Here is a 26,143-nt window from a genome sequence, read left to right as displayed (position 1 = left end):
TTTGTTTGAAATGTTTTTTGATAGAAACTGTTACAATTCTGAGGTTACAAGGCTTAGAAGCCTGATGGACAGACAATAAATAGTGCTAAAAAAAAATCAGATTCACTGTTGACAAAGCAATCTTTATTTATACATTTTGCTTATTTCAGACTAACAACCATCAATAACACTCACTAGTGCAATTGATCTAGGAATGCTATTTCATTGGTATTGAATAGTCTTATATACATAGATGTCCCTATCTGAGTGCCACGTGCCATAACAGCAAACAGTTCTCTCATCTTATCACAAAGCCGACAAACAAATTAAAATTTCATCACAGCTATTTTACACAGTTTGAACATAAATTGGTTTAACACAATGTAAAGGTTGGTTCAAGAATTCATTCAGCCTAGTACCAGCAGAATGAAAAGTATCGGCAATAAACGCCACAAAGAAAATCGGATATTCATAACCTAGTGTACAGAGTAAAAAAAGGTAGAGCTCAAAAACAGAATATATAAAACAAAGGAAAAGCACACAGCTGGATTATCAGTGGCTATGCACTTTTAGAACAATGCATTTCGTACATTTTAGAAACATCTTGATATTTTTTCCCAAAGCATATTTGCAGTTGTAATTGACAGTAATTATTTTAACTTGGTATCAACTTTTAAAAGAAACATTGCGTCTTGTGCACAAAATGCATAGGCAGTAATTTCTGTTAAATTGATTCAACCACAAACAAAACAGATTTTCGCTATGATCATCATTGATACACTTTCACAAATGGGCCAGAGCTAGTTTTACCAGATACCTTACAAGGCACACTATGAACTATGAAATCAATTTTTATTTTTTCAAACAGAATCCCAACAACTGATCCTGTGACCAATATTCACAGAAATAAATACAAATTCAATATGCAAAGCACAACTATACTGTTTCTGAGGATGGACAGGGTACTTATGGACTTTAATCTTTAAATGCTCCACACAAGGATGTTAACAGCAATTTCTGCTGTTTTTTTTACTGCACAACCAATCTCCATGTCCAAACCAACTTTGTGAACTTGAGCTTAAAACTGAATTTATAACAGTATTAGCCATTGCAATGTTTCAATTTCCGATGTCACCAGTAGTAATTATAAGCACAGTATTTGCAACAAAGTATAATATGCCACATCAGAGTTTGATTTCAATAATATAACAGAATTAGTTCTTTTTCTTGATAAAAACTTTGATTGCTCCTGTGAAATCAGCGGACAAGAATACCTCTGCAGTATTGGATTTTTGTGCACCTGTTGGGAAGAAGGACAAGTTATGGGCAGGTCTAATCGAGTAACTGATAATTCCAGATACCTTACAAGGCTTTCTTCCACCTCCGACACATCACTCGTCTCTGCAAATACATCTCTCCGAAGGCCGCTGAAACCCTTTGTCACCTCTAGGCTGGACTACTCCAACGCCTTCCTTACCGGTCTCCCATCCACCACCATCCATAAAATCCAAATCATCCAAAACTCTGCCGCCCGCATTCTCACCCGCACCAAACTCCGCTCCCCGATCACCCGATCTTGCCAGACTGCCTATCCCAGAGAGGATTGATTTCAAGATCCTCACCCTGATATTCAAATCCCTCCACTCCTCTGCAGCCCCCGACCTCTCTGAACTCCTCTCTCCTCAAAACAGTACCCGTTGCCTTCGTTCCTCCAGGTCTGGCCTCCTCCTCATCCCCCGAGTCCTCCGCTCCACCCTTTAGTGCCTTCAGCCACTATGCCCCGAGGCTCTGAAATTCCCTTCCTCACTCCCTTCGCCCCCTCTCTTCCTACTTTCAGGTCACTACTGAAGACCTTTCTTTTCGACCGCGCCTTTGGTCACCTTCCTCCCCCTCCCCCTGGATCGGCCCCGGGACTCGTTACTGTGAAGCGCTCTGAGATGTCGTCCAGCGGTGGAGGGTGCCATATAAATCCAAATTGTTGTTGTTGTAGTAATTGCATATTTCCGATAAGAAGAGAAAATATGGTACCTGTTGGTACACATCCACTTCAAACCATTAAAGAATTGACCCAAAGTTTACTTTAAATAAAATCAGGCTTGCTTAAAATTCTCTTTACTGCTCATCTAACATACCTACTCCTATACTCTCACTTTCAGGAAGTCAGGATTTGTCTGGAATACAGAATTTTCCATGCAGCTTCCAGTTTTAGCTTCAGTGGCGTTAATCTGGTTGAGCAACCTCCCCCCACCCAACACCAAGATATAAACAGAAAGCTGAATTACTAGATATAAGACAAACTAAATTCACCACTGAGGTCAGGCACCTTCCAATGAAAGTTGAAAACATGAATTGAACTTTGAGGGGCCAAAGCATGTCCAAAGCTATGAGCTAAAAGACCACCAAATCACAATTCAATTCTTTATATTTTCTAAGCACTGCTCTAAATTAGAGCCTTGGTTAAAATATCTACAAATACGTAACGCACATAACAATATGAACTATCAAAATACTATATTGGTCCATAAAATACCTAGGGAATATGTTAAATTGAAATAGACAACATACCAGAAAGTATTTGATCCAATGCTGGAGTATCAATATTCACGTTATCGCCTTCTGTTTTCTCACTTTTCTCTGCCTGGGGTACATCTGGGACCATTAGGCTTGGATTTGGGGCAAATATTGCTGATGTGACCACTGCATTATGTGCTGATGAGGAAACAAAACTATCAGCAAAGTTTATGATAGAGCATAAACAACTTATACACAATTTTGCGGTCAGCATTATTTATTTTATGTGTATGAACTTTTTTGAAATTTGTTTTCTTGCAGCAAAAAAATTAAACACAATTTTTTTTACAAATACAGAAGGAATTCCCGTAAGTTTGGGTTTATACAAAATGCATATTATTTTTAGCAGTTAAATCGAGAGTTTCCAGGCAGTGTCTTTTCATGTTGCTAGATATAGTCGCATGTCATTTGTCAAATCTGCAGAGAATCCAACAATTTTTTTCATCTGAGAGAGATAATTCAAGGATAACTGGAGGCCTTTTTTTTTCCTCTTTGCTTTTCTATTTAGCCTCCAGGATACAACTACGTTGTTGTTGTTGGACACAGACCACCGCTTAAAACAAGATTCCCTTATATTAGTTAACTAAACGGAACAAAGCAATCATTTGGAATTTGGCTTCTATTGTGGGCTAGGATACCAGGAACATACTGGGGGCAGGGGGAGAATGTAATGTTATTGGGATTGCTCTATGTTTTCTTAAACAGCAATTACTGAAATGGAGCAGCATTGGCCTGAAAGGCTTACTGAACCTGACAGTTGCATTCCCAACTGATACAGTAATTGGGTTAATGACATACATAATCAGGTCAACAACTGTCTTTTGTCAGTGATTAATGCTTAGTTTAAAAAGAAATCACTGAAACAAGTGTAACCATAATTCTTCTCAACTGCCAGGGATTTTAAAAGCAAGAAAATACTTTTTTATGCTTTATGTCGATTTGTTTCATAGCTAATGTCTCAAACCCTTCACGGTTAATTACTGTTAAGAATGAATTATATAATTGTTTTTGTAAGCAAATGAAAGCACCATTTATCAAGGTCTCACAAAAGGTAAAACACTGACAAAACTATTTTCTCTTTTTGGAGAGTGTCATAAGGTCTTTAATGTCCATCTGATCAGATCGGTTAAATGTCTTATCCGAACATCAGCACGTCTGACAATGCAGGACTCCCCCGGTGAAGCAAGCTGGTGATACTAAAGATTGGAAGGCTGGAACTTGGAAAATAATAGAACCCTGGTTTATGTGATGCATCTTTAACAGATTACAAGTTACCTTTAATGCCCTCCCAGAAGTCATTTCGATCCCTTCGCACTGAAGTAAATTTGCTGACATCATGGTAGGTGCTCCAGATATAAAAGTATCTATCTTCAGATCCACTTACTATGTAAGTGTAATCATGACTAAATAAATAAAAAAATGTTATTTATATAGTATCTAAAATAACCTGAAAGAAGAATATGGAATAGAATTCAAATAATCCATTAAGACAATGTTGGATGTGTGTCCGTGTGTGTCAGGATTCTGTCAAGTTCTGGAATAAGCTTGGCTGATTTCAGCATAGAACCAAAAGATAAATAAGTCCTTTCAGTTTAACTTCTGAGGTGCAGCTATGAGATGTACTGCTGGTAGCTAGTCCACAAGGCTCCTGTCAGAACAGGCTTATAGGGCCTTAATCCTGAATTCCACACTCTGAAATCTTAATGTTACCTATCTATACTGTAGCTAGATATACAGTATTTCAGCCTGTCTTCGTACTGCACTCAAGATACAAGATAAGAAACACTAAAAGACAATAATGAGAGAGGATAAGTAGCCAGAGGAGGCAAACACCATATTTCCCCACCTACTAGCTTTGAAACAAACTCTCAATATGGGTGTTATAAAAAGTCAGTAGGCACAGAAACATCAAATTTGTTTTCGTATTCTGTTGACATCTATTTAGTTTGATCACAAAACCATTGAAGAATCTTCCCAAATCAAGCAGCTTCTAATATATATTGTGTCTGCATCAATCAATAAATAAGCGTCTAACTTATACTTCCAATTCCTTACCTAAAACTTGCTTTGATTTGGCTGCTGCTGTTAACATAGCCTTTGTATTTCATAGAAATGGACAAATCTCTAAGATCGTATAGGCGAATTCTTGAATCATTGGAAGTCACAAGGATCTAAAGTTAAGAGTTCAAAATGTTAATATAGAAATTTCTATTGCAACAAAAGTTATTATTGTACTTGATTTCCCAAACAAAGAGTACCTTGTTTTCACCAGGCAATGGTTCAATGCCAGTAATTTTTCTCCCAACTCTGTTTCTCCCTCTGGTCGAGCGGACATGGATCTGGGTATGATACTTCAAATGCTGGAGAGGGAACATGTTAAAAATACAACCAATTATATTGCTTAGATCTTTTAAACTAATTCTACAACTAACAAATTAGCTTAGGAGTTACACGACTAGCGCATTAAAAATACCACATTTATATATATAAAAAAAGTTGATTCCTTCAAATTACATGTAGCAAATTACACAAAATTATCAGTCTGCTTTATTAAACATATCATACAACAGTAAGACTAAATAAAACTACTACAATCTTAATTCTGTCCCACACATACTAGGAATTTACCTCAGTGTCATAGAAGATGCACCTCCCATCATAGGTGCCAATCACTGCATATTTGCCATTTTGGCAGAAATTTGCTGCTGTTATCAGTTTTGTTTGTCCATCAATTTCATTCCATAATGCTACCTTCTTGTCTGGAATGTTCCACAATCTGAGTTTGCCATCCAGAGAACCACTTAGGAAATACCTATCATCCTGAAGAAACCGTTATGGCAAGCATTAGACTAGAAGCAGCAAACAAATGGTTCTTTAAAACACCGAGGTACAGCAAGTCAGACTTATACAGGAACAATCATATCCATAGTCACAACACCAAAATGCTATTACATTAAAAGCTTAAAAACACTCTATAAACTGCCTATGGATTGATAAATTACAAAACAGCAATATCAAGTAGACAAATAAGACAAAAATATTTAGCATTCTCCATGAGAAATAATAGCTGAGAAATCTGTAAAGGTACTAATTGGTTAACATTTAGTTGATTTGTTTTTATTTGCAGTTCAAACACAATCAAACACAGGAACTCTAAATGAGTCCAAACTTCTAAATTATAAGAGTTATTGGTTCTCTTATACATGAAACTTCGGATTATGATATAGTATTACTGTAAATGGCAACCAGATGATTTTCATGTCCGAAATATTATTTAGTTTGTTTTATAATAAAAGTGTTAAACTTGGGAAAATGGGTTCAGACAATGGGTATTCGTAATTCTTATTAAATAAAAGCATTAAACAAAACACTTAAGATATTTAAAAATTCTTATGACAAAACTCTCTCTTAAGCTTCAGCAGGAGTCTTTACCGAACCAATTTTGAAACATTTACCATGGTTAGCAGTACTCTGACCAAAACATTTGTAGTGGTTAACAGTACTATGGATACTATAATAGTGACTATATAACAGTGCCACTGTTTATCAGCTAAAATACATAGCATAAAAAAAAGAACAAAGGATATGCAGACTAATTCAGAATTATTCCTTACCCTTGGATGGAAAGCTATAGCAGTAACAAAATCTATATGTTGAAAGCAGCAAAGACACTCTCTTCTGGATATGTGCCACAATCGTACTGTTTTATCCATAGACGAAGACAGTAAAAAGTAGTTCTGCGGGGTTAAAACCATAAAGAGGATAAAATGATGGATTTTAAAATACACTGGAAATCAAATGGAATATTACATGATGCAACAAGATTTGATTATATGGATTGTTATAACATTTGGAAACAAGGCAGAGAATACTGATTTACTTGAAAGCTCCAACAGCAATCCAATCATTTTAAATGAGAAAAGTTAAGGGTTCTGGTGTGAAGAACTTATATGGGTCTGGAAAGTTGGTCAGATGTCCTTTGCTTTTCAAACGTTATTTCCAAACTTCAATCTGATCTTTGTCATACCTTCAGGATGTCAGGATGTTTATCTTTCCTGAACACTAGGATTAAATATACTATCCTATAAGATATGGGAAGGGGGGTGGGGGTGGGGAGGAGAAGAGAAAAATTATAAAGATCGGGGCCTCTTTAAATTCTTGTTCGTTGGAGCTTTTAATGACCATGTGATCGTCATATGGTATGTGATGATCAGTTCTTAGATTTTTCGGTAGCAGACAACCTATAGGGTCTACTGTGTTTAAGATCAAAGTACTCCCAATCAAAGAGTGTTCAGCGGGGGAAGCGAGTGGAAACTGTGCATGTGGAGGATAACCTTACAATTAAGATAAACATACTGCAGATAGGTATTGAACATTATTCCTTCTGAATTTATCTCCCTTACACACAATGTTAATAAGAGACCTATTTTAGATACAAATCCGATTTAGATTGCAGATCTCTACAGCTCAGTTTCGGTCTGTGCGATCAGAAGTTTAACAACTTGCACTTCAAGGCAAATTCTATCTGGAAAACAAGCATTCAAGATCACCCTAGTAATGTGCTGGCATTTCCAGATCATTTAGCTGAGCAAAGCACTTTGAGACATCCTCCTGACACGAAAGGTGCTATATAAATATATACTGTAATATATATTAACTGGAGCAGAGATGGAAGTCGTCAGCAGGCACCATTCTGGAACAAGTGTTTTCAGATAAAACACTCCAACATGAATACAAATGGGTATTACATTGCTATGAAAACACTGATGAACCAATTGATTAAATAATCTAGGTATGGAATCTGTTTTTACCTTTGACCACGAAAGGTCGAGAAGGTCAGCAGTATGTCCTTTGTATTTGCAAAATGGATGCTGTCTAAACGGTGCATTTTTATCTTCAGGATCAGACTCTTCAGCTCCACTGTAAGCCTGTCAAGTCATACACAGAATACAATTAACTATCTAGAAATCTATAAGACAGCTCACTTCCCACAAATCCAAATAAGATGTTTCAAATCTCAACTGCCTACATTTTAATAAATTCAAAAGTTTAAAGCTGAACATTTTAACCAGTGCATTTTTAAAAACATTTTACATATAGAAATTTACATTTCAGTACCAATATCTACATAACAATGAACTGCTGTCAGAATACAGCTGTAAAATCCCAAGTACCCAAAATTACTACATACACATTATACTTTAAAATCATTCATTTACAAACTGTGACCGTAATGTCTCATGAATGCAGATTTTCTTTTAAAAATGTCAACAAAAACAGTGAATCAATTTTCTAATATCATCTGCTGTTAAATCCATTGGATTGGCAGACATGTCAATAAGCCCACCGTGTTTTTCAACACAGCTGAATCCTAACTTTGGTGTCCTGTAGCTCAGTGGTTAGAGCACTCGCCTCACAAGCGAGAGACCTGGGTTCGATTCCCGGGCAGGGCGAAATCTTGGGCAAGTTTCCTTATTCCACACACCTCTGTTTACCTAGCAGTAAGTAGGAATCTGGTTGTTAGTCGATTGACGGAATCACTTTTACGGGGGTAAAATTTCCTTCAAAAAAATAATAATAAATTGGTCACTTCAATCCACAAGTGTTTGTGGGACACTGTTGTGCACAAATGGCTGCCGCGTTTCACCCACAAAATATACAGTCAATTCACTTTACAGTATATTCTGTGAAGTGCTTCGAGACATCTCGAAGACGTGATAAGGCACTATATCAAATGCAAGGATTATTATTTCAAGGATTATTAGTTATTAGCATAGTTTGTACTGACTAGAAGATAAGGTCAGATTGCAGACTGAGAGGATCACACTAATGCAATTATCCTTTAAAAGGCAATATTTACAGGATAAATGGTATTATTGTACTCAAGTGTTTCATTAGCAATATTTCTAACAAGATCAAGCAATAGTTTATTCAAACTATTTTATATTACAAATGCTGATGTTATTTTTATAATACTGAGCTCTTTAGAACTTAAAATATATTTAAACTTATTTATCTGTAATATACAACAACAACAAAATTACTTATTGAGCGCCTTTCACGTTGGGAGGACATCCCAAAGCGCTAAAGTCAGAAGTTGGGACCTGAGCATGGGGGAGGGGTGGTATAGGGTTCAGGGAAGGCAGAGAGGTGGGAGGGAGACCAAAGGCACGGTTGAAGAGAAGGGTCTTGAGACCGGCCTTGAAGGATGCGAGGGAGGAAGTGAAGCAAAGGGACCGTGGGATGGAGTTCCAAAGTGTGGGGGCAGAGGGGCTAAAAGCCCGGCCACCGATGGTAGGGTGGGTCGGGCGGGCGACATGGAGCGGGACGGAGCCTGATGAGCGGAGGGAGCGGGCAGGTTGGTAGGGAGTCAGCCGGTCAGACAAGTAGGAGGGGCAAGGCCATGAATGGCCTTAAAGGTGAGGATGAGGATCTTGAACTCGATCCTCTGGGGGTTGGGGAGCCAGTGGAGTCGGGCGAGGGTGGGAGTGATGGGGTCGCAGAGCCTGGTCCGCGAGAGCACAAGAGCTGCAGAGTTTTGGATACATTTTTACAAACAGACTTACCCCTGTGTCTGTATCAGATTTTGATGAATTTAAACTTTCTTGTGAAGGGGATGGTGAGACGCGTCCTAAATAAAAATGAAGTCACAACATTATCATGAAGCAAATTAAAGAAGAAGCATCTTATTAATTATACTGAATCAGGCATCCTTTGGGGTACTAAATATCTTGAACTCAGAATTAAATTGGCTTAGAATAAGATCAGAGTTTACAATCCAAATCTACTTGGTACATGGGTACTCACTTGCCATTGATAAAGTGTGTGGGCTTCTCCTTAAATCTATTTAATTTCAAGCATGACTCCTAACTCCATCACTCTCCTTGTAGTCAGCTTACATTTTTGCAGTTATTTTCTTCTGCCGATATTGCCCATTGCATGTAAATTGGTGTGAGATTTCTAACAAGTAATTTAAAAAATGCTCATTGCAAACATCGTGATTGGTGCATACATGTAGTGGACATGCTACAACATTTTAAAAGGTCCTTTTATGGTGATCATGCTTAATGGTGGAAGGGAAAGAATTACTGTCCATGGATGTGAAGTTAATCCAAAGTATTATCCCTGATAATTTACAAGTCATCACAGGAAACTTTATATGTCTGACCATATAACTATATGTCTGACTTTATATGACTAGAAATGTCTGCCAAGATTGCAATTCAAATCTGAATTTCCCATCTTCTAAGAGGTTCTGTGGCCAATTCACAATCACAATTTATTAACATGGAGATTATATTAGACAGGTATTCATTACAAAAAACAACTACCTTCAGTGTTGTATTTCATTCTCATATTGTTGAAATAGTCCCAAGCGTTTTTTAAAACCCATATCCTTACAACATTATCTTGTCCAGCTGTTGCAAGTAAACGGCCACAATGTGAAAATTTCATTGTCCACACAGCCCCCTAAAAATGAAAATACACACAACTTAAATTGTTCCACCACAGCCTTCCTTTATATGCAAAATTTTATGAAGCTCTTCATTTTTATTTTAAGCGGTATAAGAGAGGGAACAGCATGATTTAAAAAGAAATTATAACAAACCAATCAGACAGTGTTAAGCACTGGACAGAGGCTGTTTAGAGATTCGAATTAAAGCATTTTGCTATTAAGCAGCTGGTTGTGTGAAATAGGTGTGAGTGCTTAGTGCTTGAAACAGGATTGCTCCATTCTTCAGTGCCAACAATCTTTCTTTTATTATATGCAAAAATTCATCAAAAATTAAAAGGCCATGGGTAACCTTTAGTTCTTTGTCTACACTTATAAATCACATGATAAAATCAACTCTTCTGAACCTCATACCCCTAGATTTGCACATCGTAAAATCATGAACGTTATGTTCTCAATGTTATCATAAAGATGAGATTCAAATAATTAATGGGTGATCTCAATTGCAATAATGGTTCATGGTGTCCCTGTACTCCCCTCGTTTATTCTGCAATTTTTAATCATCTTTGGAATCTGCAGAATTAATATGTTTATTCTACAACATGTGGGAGGACAAAGGCTGCACAACTATTTAATGATTAAAGCATGTTACTGGCATTCGCTATAATCAAATGTCAAAACACCCACTGTTAAGACCGCATGTTAAGCAATGATGCACTACAGTTAAAGGGAAATGTTATGGGGTGAGTGGGGGGAAAAGTGAGGAAGGAAATAAAAAAAGCTTCACGATAAAACATATCCTACGAAGCTCACGGGAGGAAAAGATTTTGAAATTAATATATATAGGAGCTATTTATATTTGAGCGGTTTAAAAAGCTCAACAAAATCCTACAAAGTCAAGTTTTTACTGCAAAATCATGGTTGAATTCATTAAGCAGCCCCTTAGCTCTAATTGGCATTGAGCACAGATGTGATCTGCATTTTTTTCTGTGCATACATTTACCATATACAAATACATTAGCTGTCTGAATTAAGATTTGATGGTGAATGACCCAATCAAATTTAAAAGTTTCAATATCCCAATTTATCAGGCAAGAAAAGTAAATCGCACACACAGTGTTTTGTTTCTGCACAATTCCTTTGCCTGATGGCACACACACCTTTTTTCAAAAATACCTACACTTACCATGTGCTCTCCGCTGAGATCTTGCACCACTTTAACCTGGTCAAAGTCATAAGGCCCTTTGAAGCCATGTGCTGCTTTGAACTTAACAGGTCTTGTGTAAGGCATTCCCTCATCATCACTGGATGAAGCATCATCTTGGTCCATGTGGAACACTAAAGGCATAAACAATTGCACACAACTGGCTTTGTAATAAACTGAATTAAATGTGGATAATGTTCAATAAATTCAATAAAACTCCAGTTGTGTAGATTAGAGCTGTGACACAATGCTGCACTTCAAACAGGTCTTCTTAGACTGGGAGTCTAGGGGTGCACTGCTGGAATCCCCTTCTAAAGTAGCCTTTTGATTTATTTTTCTTCTTTGCTATTTCACTTTACTGCAGACAAAGTACCCGATAATTTTCCATTATTGCGTTTGTAATTGTAATCAACTCTGATCAATCACATCTGATAAATAGGGTCAAATAAAGTAACGTAATACAGATAATTAACAACTTTAAGTGATATTCCCGATTCTGCTCAGTACATACAGTATAGAGACTAAGAATACAAAAAAATTGTTATTTTCAACCTACCTTCATCTCGGACACTTTTCACCTTGTTTACAGCTTTTTCACCATATTCTTCAGCGAAATGCTTGGCTCTCTTCACAGATTTACCCAAAAACTTCTTTAGCTGATTCCTGTAAAACAGTTGCATTTTTTGTAACCATACAACAATAGCTTATCTCCCACTCAAAGATCAGGGTGTAATATCCTCCAGAATGTACCAGTTGGATAAAGCAACAAACAAAATGCAATATCAATAAAAATGTGAATTTGGCATCATAATGTGTAAATAAGATCCTGTCAATGAACAACATGCAACAGTGACCGAGAGCAACATCAAATAGAGATGGGTAAATCAATATGAAATACGTCAAGAGCATACGACTTTCACCAGCTTGGATTGGCGCATTTGTTTCCAACACTTAATTCACAATCTCAATTTTCTTATTGTGTTAAAATCAGCGGTTTGTGCAAAATTCTTGACATTAGTAAAAGTCAAAAAGTTCCTTTGAATTAATTTAAATAATTGTGCCACATTAACATGTTAAAAATGCAATGCAGGCTGGCGTTCCCTCAAAATAAGCTTCTTAGAATCAGTCTGAAAATCAACAATCCAAACCAAAATGTAATTTATTTGTCCTGCACAAAGTGAAACACACAACACATCTTCCATACAAAAAATAAAACCCCATCCACAGAACAGTTTTGTCAATGGTAAAGAAACCTAAATTGAATTAAGACTATTCGTATAAATTAGACTGAAAAATAATAATCTTTGCATTTGATATAGTGCTTTTCACGTCTTCTAGACGTCTCAAAGCGCTTCACAGAATAATCTGTAAAGTGAATTGACCATATATTTGTGGGCAAAACGCGGCAGCCAATTGCACACAGCAGTGTCCCACAAACAGTCGTGGATTGAAAATGACCAATTTATTATTGTTTTGTTTTTTTGGAGGGATTATTATTAGGCGTGTGGAATAAGAAAACTTGCCCAAGGTTTCACCCTGCCTGGAATTGAACCCAGGTGTCTTGCTTGCAAGGTGAGCGCTCTAACCACTGAGCTACAGGACTACACACAATTCGACACATATGTTGAGTGAATAATAATCCTTGCATTGAATGTATTGAAATTAAGCAAAAGTAGATCGAGTTAAAGTTTAAGTAGTTTATCAGATCTGAAAGAACAAATTCTTTTGAAGATTCAGATGTATAAACGGAATTATTGTATTATGTAGATGATAGGAAACTAATATACACTTCAAGGCAACAATACACTCAGTGGTTTAGATGGCATCAAACTCCTAGTGGCATTTACTAGTGAATCACTGAATTAAGACTAGTAACTTTTTAAGCACAAGTTAATAAGTTAACTCACGTCTTCTGCTTGATTTTGTGACCATCTGACTCAGATTGCTGGATCTTTTCTTCATCATCTGACTGCGCAGCATCATTACTACAAAAGAAAAGGCCTTATGATCAAAACATAGCACTGCTGTAAGCTGTGGCCTAATTGTTAACGAATAAAATTAAGGCAGAATCTGACTTTGTAATATATAACATGCAATAGAAAGGAAATCTACAAAATAAACTGTGCCTAATAATTTTTTCAATCGTTGCAGGGCGGGGGTAGGGGTAAAAGAGACGAGTGAATCACAAAATCTACGTACCTCACATACTCTTTTGTTCGGCGCATAATGTGTAATGTTAGAGGGTTAAGGCCTTTGGGAAGTTTTTCCTCGGCCATATTCAAAGGGATCTCTTCCCCAGTGTCTAGATTCTTTACCATCACACTTGCTAGAATTTCCTTCAATAAAAGTTAAAAGATGTTAAAGTAAAACAATTTTACAGGCCTAGTGTAGTGAACAAAACTTCTCAGCCTCAAAGTGGAGTGCAATAGAATGCACTTTACCTAAATGTTAAGCTTGATTTTTACATGAGGCACACCCATTTCATTATATAAATAATGCAAGTGAGATAAAGGTATTTGGTGACATTAGGAAAAAATAGCGTAGGAGTTCAATAACTCAGACTGACATAGTAACATCACTATGGAAGTGGCTTAGTGGTTAAAGTACTCGCCTCGCAAGTGAGAGAACCTGGGATCGATTCTTAGGCAGGGCAGGCAAGTTTCCTAACTCTGTTTACCTAGCAGTAAGTAGGAATCTGGTTGTTAGTCTATTGGCAGATCGCTTTCCTGGGGTAATAATCTCTCCAAAATAAAAATATTGAGGCCATTCAGTCCACGACTGTTTGTGGGACAGTGCTGTGTGCAATTGGCTGCCGCGTTTTGCCCACAAAGCAGTCACAACAATAACAACAATTGCACTTATATAGCGCCTTTCACGCAGTGTACCGTCTCAGAACACTTAAACTGCCAAATCTGGTAGGTCAAGCACAGAAAAATGTTGATCCAATTTCAGTGATGCACTTTACAGTGTATCCTGTGAAGCGCTTTGAGACATCTCGAAGATGTGATAAGGTGCTGTATCAAACGCAAGGATTATTTATTATTATTACACTAGACGTCTGGTGATGTCATCAGGATTCAGTTCTTAAAACAAAAAATCATCAAAAATATCGATTTCTAAGCAAGGAGTTATGTCCTTGAGCCAGCACCATGGAGGACATAAAGACCTAAATGAAATTGGATCAATGTTTTTCTATGCAGTTAGGTTTATTCCTGTGCTTGACCTACCAGATTTGGCAGATAAAGACCAAAACTCAGAGAAGACAAATTTTTTCATGGTGCTGAGAAAACAAAGAAAATGATGAGTAAAATGATTTGCTGCATGTGCCAAAGGCACTTTGAAGGCTGCTGCTTTCAACACAGGCCCAGATAATCAAATTTAGACTTTGCTAGGATCTTAAAATTAGCACAGCCTCTCTCTCAACAAGGACCAGATTTTGTTACTGGCTATGAATTTCTACAAGGTGCAAGACTTCGGTATCATAAAAGCAAATTAATGTTGTCACTGAAGACTGAAAGTCTCAAAACTAATAATCTGCACAACTCTATGAGGGAACAAATCATTTTGTTATTTGTAGCATTTTATGCACAAACGATCTTTCTCTTTTAAGGTGTCTGAGTATGTGGTGACAAGACATTGGAATCATTGGGATGTTCATCTTATCACGATAAAATTATTTTACGTTTTTGTTGTTGCTTATATTGGAATATGAATGATAGTCCACAAATTTGAGGTTTTAATATAATATGTCCGCTATGTAATTTGATTATAAAATAGAACTAATAGAAACCTCACCTCATCTGTAAGTTCTCGTCCAGAGTTTGATCTTGGTCTTTGTGGTCCTATAACTTCAGCTCCAGGGTCATCAGATTCTCCTGTTACTTTTCCATTTTCCTGTAAATTGGATTTTAAAAGAAAAAGCTTTCAGCAAAACAAAATAATTCAGTAGTTACCTTCATTTTCACTTATGTAAACCTAAGATCTTCCTAAACCACTTTTTTACAAATCAAATATTCAAAATTGATCAAAAGTGAACCAACACTACCTCCACTCCGGTAAGAGTGTTAAACAGTCGCAAATATCTGGATTGCAAGGACTATTACTTCTAGGTACTTAAAAGGACTGGTGATATAGGTTTATTGGACTCTTTGACACCAAGGCATCCAGCAGATTTCCTTTGACCTGAGTCACTTGGAAGAGAAGGAAAGAGGGAGAACCTGTGACAGAATATAGTGACATGGCAAGATGCCGAAAATTCAGTGTATATAAGTTACTTAAAGTATTTAAGCCTAAAAAAATTACAGAATACATAATTGAATTGAAAAATTAAGCACAAGGGTTTTGGTGCTGTACATTGTCAAATCTGAAATCTGACTATTGGAAGAAGAATATTTAAAGGTACACAGGCAATTCAAAACCTTTTTTTAAAAAAAAACAAGCTGATAATATTCATTTTACAAACCTGTGCAGTCACAATTTTTTCCCCACTGGTTGCACTTGCAAGATCTAAGGAATGCTGCAGTTCTTTGGTTAGATTTTCCACAGCGGTGCTGGGACTCACAAGCCCACTGGATGCAACAGGATCCGCAAGAACTGCAAAGAATAAGTTAATAAATATACAGCAATTATACATTTTCACTTAATCTGCTGTCTTATTATCCCAAAGGTCTTTGACTACACATAGGAGGTGAGTACAATTCTCCCTTAAGCAAACTCAAGATGCCTCAATTTTAGTTTGGTATATAAAAGCTTCATTGCTATGCAAGAATAATCCATTATAGAACCCAGAAAGAGGATCTCCAGTCTGCACAATGGCCGGTAATAGTCACTGGGACACCCGCCAAAACTACACATAATATTTCAAGTAAGGTCTCATTAACATTCCATACAATGCAGCAGCATTGAATTGCATTTATATTATGGTCCTTTCATCCTTCCATGTAAGGTAAATATAAATGTAAATTATTATTGTTGAAAACCAAATAATAAATGAACTCTTTATCAAATGCTACAGCCTGGAACTAACTCCCACTTTGGCTGCAAAGTTGATCGTCATCCACTGGAGTATGAACCAGGCAAAGGGAAATCCGACTTGCTTTCAATGTCACAGTACAATGTCTCAGAGTCTTTCTTCTCCCAGGATCAATCAAGGCCAATATCTCCTTTAGCAGCACTAATACCACTTAATTCATTTGGATTGTTGTTATGGGTCCTAAAGGAGAAATTTGGGTTCAGGCAAATTCAATTTATGTTGCACTGAATGTAAATTCAGAACATAAAACTAACCATACTTGGGTATCAATTGAGCAATTCCACTCATTGAGAGCAAAGGAATCATTATTATGGGAAATAGAATGATTAAGAGGGAGAAATCATTGGAAAATTTCATTAAGGCACTTAACTAATGAAATATAAGCTGCTTCAGAGGTTACAATTTACCAGGCAAAAGCTTAATGTGACCATTCAGTATAAAAAGTATAATATTTTATTTGCAAGTATTGGCACTCTCAGTTTGATTACCAAATCAATCATTAGAAAACATCTATTCGTGGAGTCCTGTAGCTCAGTGGTTAGAGCACTCGCTTTGCAAGTGAGAGACCTGAGTTCAATTCCAGGCAGGGCGAAACCTTGGGCAAGTTTCCTTACTCCACACGCCTAATAATAATCCCTCCAAAACAAAAAAAACAATAATAAATTGGTCATTTTCAATCTACGACTGTTTGTGGGACATTGCTGTGCGCAATTGGCTGCCGCGTTCGCCCACAAATATACAGTCAATTCACTTTACAGTCTATTCTGTGAAGCGCTTTGGGACGTCCTCCTGACGTGAAAAGCGCTATATCAAATGCAAGGATTATTATTATTATTATTATTGATTCAGAGCTCATCCCACAATTAGCTGAGCCATACAGCCTGGAAAAAAATCCTGATTTGATTCTAGTCTGCATTCAATTAATCAGTTTAATCTAAGGTGAAACGAGAATTGCTACATTTGGCCTCCAGGTTTCAAGCTAGGGAAAGTAAAATCAGTTGTGTTTCTATTCCTGATAGGCATTTAATTATTCTTGATATAGGTATAAATGCATGAATCCTCAATGAGGTTAGCTGCACTGTCCTTTGTAGTCAAATAACCTGCTGACGCTCCCTATCAAAGCTCACTCATGATGAATAGGCAATCGAACATGTTACTAAGGAGCATCCAAATCACTAGTAGATGGAAAATCTAATTAAAAGAGGGAAGAAACTTTGTGGGAAAAATTTAACAAGAAAATACCATTCTTATAAATTTCAGCACCAACACGTGAAACAATCAACATACTGTACTTACTAATTAGAAAGGGTGCTTTTTCAAGACCACTTTCAATTGATATACAAGGGTTGATGGGTCTATTGTGAAACTATTCTATCTCACCATATTATATATCTTACAGCAGACTTCATTAACTTCACACTTCACTGTAAAGCAACACTGCCAGAAACCAATGGGAGGTAGGTCGGCATTTGAAATGAAAATTTAGGTTAATATTTTCCTTTCAAGCATGATCTACCATTAGTACTGCTGGTTAATGGTTGTGCCAGAGATATAAACCTATCTTTCTCCTTCAAATGTTCATTGATTGGCTGTGAATCTCCAGAATTTGTTTCAGATATCCAGCATCTGCAGTTTTCTTTTTACACTGGATCCAAATTATGTTGTTGCTAGGCCCTTGAATAATATTCTTCAATTACCAGTCAAAAAAATGCAACTACAGCATTTTTAACACTTAGCACATCTTCTGTAAAGATGCAAATTCACAGAGCAATGGTGAACATGCCCACTAATTGCAAGACCGAAGAATTCAGTCATCAAATTAGATATTCTTTTGAAGCTTTGCTGCTGGTTCACTTAGCAAAGACATTACCTAGTCTTTTACCTTCTAATAAAACTAAATTGAGTCAAATTCACGTGTGCACCCTCTCCTTCCCCAATCAAATAGTTCTCTTCACTCAGTGCCTCAGCTCATACATTAAGAATGGTCACTGAGGCATCAAAAGGTCCTGTTCAGGAAGATTGGGGTGGGGGGGGGGGAGTAAAGAGGAAGATATTCTTTGATTCCAAACAGTTGTTATAAATGTCAAAGGCCTCTAAATAAATATTCATATCATCCTCCCACACAAGCTGCTTTGTGAGCTAGTATTTATGAGAACATGGTGCACTCCTGTTAGTACATGTGTTAATTAATTTGGGGTTAAATAGACAGAAAATATATGCAAAGTATGTTTTACTACAAACTTTTAGAATGAAGTCTGCTGTAGGAAGGTTTTGCAAACCTACAACTACATACATAGTTGTAGCCATAAGGCAGCAACACCTAACATCCTTATTGCTCATGAGTAAAGTTCTAGTGAAGGCAGTTCAGAAAGGGTACAGATTTATTGCGCTCATTTCAAACAACTGCCATTAAATAAGTTTAATTTGCAGTGGAAGCCGCTTTAGCCGGACACCAGTTAATCCTGGATGCTGGGTAAATCGAGCAAAATTAATTTGAATTCTTATCGGTTTTAAATATGGCGATTAAATGACCAAAAATGTGGTTAATCTGGACAAACTGCCACACTAGTTGCTCCTGCTTTAACTTACTCACCGATGCGTCCGGTTTAAACCACTTACCCTGCATTTTTATTTCTCTTCTATACAATTGGCAAGAAGGCAAAATGCTGCTTTCCTTTCTAAAGGCATCCTGGATTTTCTATAATAGTTTGCATTATTATCCATTTGCTAAAATAGCAGCTATATTTACCTTCTAGAGCTGAAGGTCTGTTTGCATCGAAGGCAATGTCACTTTTCTTTTTACGAGGCGGAGGGGCAGGTCGTGCAGGTGGTGGTGGTCGAGGAGGGGGCACGTTGGTTCCTGGTGGGGGAGGTCTCAGTGGCGTAGGTTTCTTGGTGCTAACTATTAGATCAGGTTCAATGTTAACCTGTCTTGGCGGTTTTGTTGGTTGTTTTTCAGCTGAGAACACCTCTTGGAGGGGCAAACAGTCTTCAGTAACATTTTCCAAAATGTCTGCCTTCTTGACCTCTTTGATTCTCTCAGCTTTGTCTGATGGCTGCTGTGAAGTTGTAAACGCGTTTTCGTTGGCTTTATCCTGGCACATTTCAGTAACTGGTTTTCTATTCCCATCATTTATTGGCAGTACTAATTGAGTTTCTAAAGAGGATAAAGATGTCTGAGTTTCTTGTGGAAAACCTGTGTTCTCAGTCTTTTCATCAAAGGTACTTTGCTCTATGAATTCCTTTGGCTTAGAACACACTATCTGATCGGTGATTAAGAGCTCAGGGAAACTGCTAAGTAGATTAGCTTCAGATGATGTGGTTACTGCAACTTGGTCTGTTTTTACACCATTCTCTTCTCCAATCTCTGAGGATTCATCCTTTGGCTGATTCTTCGGGTGGCAATCGGATTCTTCTTTATCAAGGATCTGAGAAAGGTAAACATAGCAAAAATATAATGTATTGTAAAGTATAAATATTAAAATACCACAAAGCCTAAGAGCAATTTAATATTAGCAGCGACAGTACCAGCCCAATCAATAAATTTGAAGTGAAGCATACTTTTCTATTCAGTATCTAAAATGTAATTTTTCTCTTCTTTCCTCTCCTGAAGACAACTTCAGCTCAGGCTTAATTCCATGGGTGCCATCAACTCTTACCTAAGTGGATGTGTGTCCTTCATTCATGAGCACATACTCTGAGAATTAGTAAGCTTTTTGATCATATACATACACTTTTCAACAGGAGTCAAAAGTAACAAAATTATTTTTCTTTCTACAGCTAAGGGACACTAAGGCCAACACTAGTAAGCACAATATACCAACAATTGAGATCAGCAATTCAGCAGGGACCATGGAATGAATCTACAATTGTACTATTCCAACAATAAATGCACCTACCAAAACACCGAGGAGAGTATTTTATTTGTAAAATGGTTTGTATAAGGTATGTGCAAAATAACTAACCTCATCTTTATTATCTTCATGACTGTGTTCTTCAAATGGCAAATCTTGTTCAAGTTCCTGTGTGTGAATATCTGTTTTATCCTGTTGAGACAATAAAAACAATTATGAATCTACAAATTAACTTTGCTGTAACATGTGCAGCCAACTACCATTTTAAAACATCTTTCAATAGAACATAGAGTAGCACATCAAAGAATGCTTCCTGTCAGGTTTGTATTAAAATGATTCACCAATAGAATATGCTTTATTTTAATATAGTCATCACACAGCCATAAAACACTGCTATTTTCATGGTATTTTTCCAAGCTGAATCACCCTACCAGTTAAGGAATTGACTTGAGAATTGTACACAAGTCTGTACAACCAAGTGTCAATCATGAGGTCATATAAATGAAGCTCATAAAGGAATTATATTATTAAATTCTAATGTTATTAGGTGAATTTTGCACTTAGTAACTGAAATCAAAAAATATTTTTAGCAGTCAGTAACAAGATCAAACAATCCCAAATTCAGATAGAGAAAATATTGACTAACTTATGCTCCAAACTCAGATAATCACTCTCAGCTGCAATTCTCACACTGCTATCTCAATGGCTTCTCTGAAGGAATCTTAAAAATTACTGAGAAAATGTCTGTGTCAAAATCATTACAGAGACAAGAGAGGAAGGCACAACAATCAGATTAAGTCTCTCCTGTTTACCATCTACTGTCTTGTTACATAGTATTGGGGTACGGGAAGGAGGGATGAAGTTGGAGAGTAACATTAGTTACCTATGGAAGGAATATTTGGCTAAAACATAAAACATACACTCGAGGTTTACAATGAATTCCCAGAAATTACCACTTTAAGCGGTATCTTTGACTTGTACATTTTTTAAAATTAATTAAATCAGATACTGGAGAAGCGAGGGTGTCCACTGCATGGTGAAAGGCTAATCATTAAACTTTGTACTGTTGGCTGGAGAGCAATATCTGTCTTCACAGGTTTTTGTATCAAGCGGTGACAGAGGCCAACTTCCCCAGCCTATTTCAAGGGTATTTTCTCAGAAAGACCGAAATAAGGCATCTGCTGTAACACGGGTAAAGTCATCTTTATTTTATGAACCAAGCAATTTCAAAAAGATATAGTACAGTAGTTTCAAAGGACATTAAAACTTAAGATGGTTGAATAATGCAAAGAAAGTTAATATACGTTTCATATTTTAGTGTCTATGAAATTTATCCAACCAGAAAAGATAACCAAATAGATAGTCAGAAGTACATTCTGTCTATTCTTTGGATAAATTATGCTGTATTTATGGGGAAGGTTTTATTTGACAGAAATTATGTTGGAGGTTTGTGTACAGTGGAGCACTGTTGCAGTGTTCTTGTAAAATGATCACAGCTGTACATGGGGATAATTTTTTAGCATTGAGCAGAAAGGAAGTGTTCTGTATTGTATCCTGGGATCTACAAGAACTGTTAGCATAAACCATTAAAATTAGTCTCACATTCTCATTGCCATATACAGGATTACAATATACTTTCAACACTTAGAGACCTAAATAAATTGTATCTACCATGTAATATACTCAATAAACTTTTTTTAAAAAAAAACGTGATCTAACTGCAATGTTCTGATGAAATTATCAATTTTTCTATGGTTATTTAATTTATTCCACAGCAGTAGGCAGAAAGGAAATGTTATGTATCACATGCTGAGACTTATAAGAACTGTTAGCATAAATAGTTCAAATTAACCTCACATTCTTATTGCCTTATATGGGGTTTAACTATACATTTTGAATACTTTTAGAGATCTAAATGAATTATGTCCATCAGATCTCGAGATGCAAATGTATAAAATATTTATGTTTTAAAATGTGGTCTAAATTTAAAAATCTTTGTGATATTCTTTTCTTTTTAAAACATTTTTAAACAAGAAGAGAAACAGATACTATTTATTTATTGTACAAGCCCAAGAAAGTGCAAATAGGGAAAACAAATGAAACTATACTTCTTTTTGCCGTATGTTGATTAAATAACAGAGGTCTGCAGGACATACCTTTGTGGAAGCCAAGATTATTTTTGCTGGCGACCTAAAAGGAAAAGACACACGTTAGTTTAATACTGCAATGAATGATTCGACAGCATTGCAAGATGACAAGTAACAATGACCACAACTATTACTTCAACCCTAGACACAAGATATTACAATTCTTTAAGAGAAAGCAGATTCTTCAGGCACATTTTCTCCCTCGACAACTACCATGGATTTCTGGTCCAGAGGCAAGAGGACTACTAATTGAGCCAAACTGATGTGCAGTCAAACAGCAGTGGAATACAGTATCTGTATATTAGGAACGTCAGATTGAAACAAGTTTGACTTCTGCTACCCCCATGTGACTGCTTAGAATGTTACAAGAGAGAAACCACCCAAGAATGAAGAGAAACATGAATCCACAACACCTAAACAATACTCGGGATTTCCTCAGATGAGACAAGGACCTTGTGTGTGTACTTTAATCTCACTGGACACAAATGTACAAATGCAAATTCCTGCATCACTTAGGTACTTAACCACATTGAAAGTTTTAAATTTTTATGTTTCAGAAGCAAGGGAGGCCGATAAGAGCAGTAACAAACAACATGTGGTACACTTGTAAAGGAAACTGATTCTCTCAAGCTCTAAATACATAATTTTAATTTCCTAAGCATCTTGAAATCACCTAAACCACAACTTGATTTATCACATCTTTTCTCCTACGCAATAACGTTGTGCACTACTTTTTTTTGCTCCTTAACCTTGATCTTGAACTTGCAACTGATACAGTAACTGATTATATGTGGAAAAATGTTGCAATGGCTGGCCAGTAATCAATTGCATCAGAAGCACTAATAGAAAAATAACTATATTTGTGCACTATTCTAACAAGTGTAAAGAATGTGACTTTCTTTGTTCTCCGACAGATGGTTAAAATACATAGTCTAAATAGTCATGACCACATCCAACCTACTCCACCATTGTATGCTGGAAATTGCCGATGCCTTTAAGGAATAAATTTAGAATAGTTTATCAGCATTACTGCTGTATATTTTTATGCAGTACTGTATTTTTGATACTTATGCAATCGACTGGTGCTATTTTGTTACAGATGTCTAGAGAGGAAATTACATTTGTTTGCATTATAGATTTTTCTAAACATTTAAAAACTATCCCAATATTCATGCTATTGGAATCATCCTTTTGTGAAGTTATCAAAGGCCTGATGAGTAATTCTGCATTCCACAATTCTCCATTGGAGTGTTCTAATTCTGCACCAACAACAACAAGATTTCATTTATAGAGCGCCTTTCACATCGGGAGGACATCCCAAGGCGCTGGACAGTTGTACCCAACAGCCATATTCTGCTAAACAGTAAAGATGTAATCCTTCAAATAAATAAATAATCTTGTCACCCAATCCACGACTGTTTGTGGGACACTACTGTGCACAACTGGTTGCTGCGTTTCGCCCACAAAATATACAGACAATTCACTTTACAGTGAAGTGCTTTCAGACATCTCTACAATATGATAAGGCCCTATATCAAATTCAAGGATAATTATAAGTACAATTTCAGGTTACTGCACACGAGCAGTACATGGTGCCATTTCAGAGTCTAGAAACATAAGCCTGCCATTTGGCACCAATCAGGGCACAGGAACTGGAAGCTCTCATTCTGGGATTCTGCCATCTTTCTTGCTATCTGGAACATGGGCACTCAGAAGCTACCTGCTGGTATTAGTGAATTTGTGAAGATTTATTTAATAAAACAAATTCCTGAAAGAAGTGAAACGAGGACAAATGTTGTGTATCCAGCACACATTTGTAAGGAAGTTTATACGTGCTGAATTTCTCAACAAAAATTCAAAAGGTTCACATTGTGCTAACATATTCAAGGATTATGAAATCTACTGCAATTCTCTATCAGGAATTATTTTGGAGCATCTGGTTAACTACCCAGGCAATCTGATGCACACACATTCCTGGAACTGACTTACTTGCATACACATCACATTGTGTGGCCATTCCTGGAATCAGCAGTGCAGCAAGGTGTTTACATCACAATCTCCCTCTCCACTCCCCCCCCCCCCCAAAAAAAAAACATAGTACTTAGCAGTGAAAATCCGAATAAAAATGATTTTACTGATCATTAAGAGCAGATGCATCAAAAATGGCTCACAGAAAGAATAATTTTAAGAAAGTATTTACATATGCTCGCACTTGCAAATCACCAACTCTACACTTTGTACGTAAACTGACTCTTAGTTGAACACGAACATGCAATGCAACCTGTGGGTAGGATTTTAATTTTAATCATTACTCAGCTAGCGCTCCCAATAATGATCTTCTCCCATTCTGTAGGCAGAGTTGGTTCAGTTCTAGTAATAATAATAAGTTCTAGTTCTAATAATAATAATCCCTCCAAAAAAAACAATAATAAATTGGTCATTTTCAATCCACCACTGCCTGTGGGACACTGCTGTGCGCAATTGGCTGCCGCGTTCGCCCACAAATGTACCGTCAATTCACTTTACAGTATATTCTGTGAAGCGCTTTGGGACGTCCAGAAGACGTGAAAAGCGCTGTATCAAATGCAAGGATTATTATTATTATTATTATTGGACCTTTGCGTGGGTCACAAATCATGATCCAGTTAATCGTAGAATTAGAATATACAAAAACAAAACATAGAATAACGGCGAGAACCTCGAACAGGTCCTACTCGCCGTATGTATTGCCAGCCAAGGCCAGTGTTTTTTTTTGTGTGCGCCAACAAGAGTACTGGGCATGAAGGGCAAATCGCTCCCTGTAAGAAAATCTGAAGGCTGCAAAACTAAATGGAAGGGTTGGTGCGTTTCTCAATGTGTTTGCCGATCGGGAAAAGCCCCAAACCTGCAGGGAAAACAACAACAACAACAACAACATCAGCTAGAAATAGGGAGTCTAAATAAACGACACCGACGGGATTCACAGGGCGACGATTCGTCTCTCAACGCTCTCGAAAAGCGTCGAGAAATAAACATAAACCGTCCATTAAATAAACATGTACGAGCCACCGGCGAGTGACAGCTGTGCTCGGTTATTCCCCACCCGCGACCCCCCTCTCCATTTTTTCGGTCGCTGCTGCGTCTCACGCTGGGAGGGAGGGGGCGGTGGGGGAGAAGCAGACGTCAAGTCGCAGGGCCCCGAGAGCTGTCAGGCGGACACCCCCGAGGGCAAAACACCCGCCCGCCCCGGTACTTACACAGGCGGTGAGGAGACCAGACTGACATCTTCAGCCGCGTCGTAGAACTCCTCGGCCTCCGTGTCACTCGTATCGGACGCCATTTACATGGGGCGGGGAGGCCAGCGCACAGCTGTCGGCCCACCGAGAGGGAGGGAGGGAGGGAGGTGGGAGGTAGAGCGGGGCTCCCCGAGGCCGCTGAGGTGGATCGGGCCGAGCCGGGCCCGCCTCCTGGCCGAGGGCGCTCGTATCTCAACGGGGGCGGAGAAGGTTGTAAGCGAGGCCCTGGCGGTGAAGTATCGGCTGAGTGACGGTGACGGGCCCTCGGCCGCGCGCTGCCTCGGGTCCCGCCTGACGCCAAACAAGCGAAGCAACGCGTTAACCGCGTTGAGCTGCGTGTGCGTGCGCATGCGTCGGGGAGGGAGGGAGGGAGGGAGCGAGGGGAGGGGGCGCGCGGAAGGGAGGCGGGGAAAGAGGTAGTGCGCATGCGCCACCTTCAGCGGCGGTTGGGAGGCACGTGGTGAGGCGCGAGACCAGTCAGGCCGTCCTCCTTCCTCAGTGTCGGTTAGTCAGTCAGTCAGGGGGGGAAGTTACATTAGTATAATCATAATAATTGATGCCCTTATGTTAAATACACCCGTTGGACCATTGTGAAGGTATTTTTTTAAATAAAACTATATATAGATAC

The 26,143-nt window shown here is 37.7% G+C and overlaps 1 protein-coding gene across 1 annotated transcript; it reads right to left on the bottom strand.

Moving 5' to 3' along the window:
- Window positions 1-101: 101 nt before the first annotated feature.
- wdr44 (WD repeat domain 44) lies at window positions 102-25,776 on the bottom strand. Its single transcript, XM_007892348.2, has 20 exons — window positions 25,477-25,776; window positions 22,250-22,283; window positions 20,205-20,285; window positions 18,989-19,667; window positions 15,670-15,800; window positions 15,003-15,101; window positions 13,407-13,543; window positions 13,115-13,192; window positions 11,764-11,870; window positions 11,190-11,341; window positions 9,882-10,020; window positions 9,117-9,181; window positions 7,362-7,478; window positions 6,165-6,287; window positions 5,179-5,370; window positions 4,809-4,910; window positions 4,606-4,721; window positions 3,826-3,953; window positions 2,545-2,688; window positions 102-1,279 (listed from the first exon to the last, which is right to left on the bottom strand). Exons 1-20 carry the CDS (start codon window positions 25,557-25,559, stop codon window positions 1,194-1,196), a joined length of 2,793 nt encoding a protein of 930 aa, XP_007890539.1. The 5' UTR covers window positions 25,560-25,776; the 3' UTR covers window positions 102-1,193.
- Window positions 25,777-26,143: the final 367 nt, after the last annotated feature.

The sequence above is a fragment of the Callorhinchus milii genome, unplaced genomic scaffold (genome assembly GCF_018977255.1).
Source record: "Callorhinchus milii isolate IMCB2004 unplaced genomic scaffold, IMCB_Cmil_1.0 Scaffold15, whole genome shotgun sequence".
Classification (NCBI taxonomy): domain Eukaryota; kingdom Metazoa; phylum Chordata; class Chondrichthyes; order Chimaeriformes; family Callorhinchidae; genus Callorhinchus; species Callorhinchus milii.
Note: the sequence above shows the minus strand (reverse complement) of the source record. Positions and strands in the feature narration are given on the sequence as shown.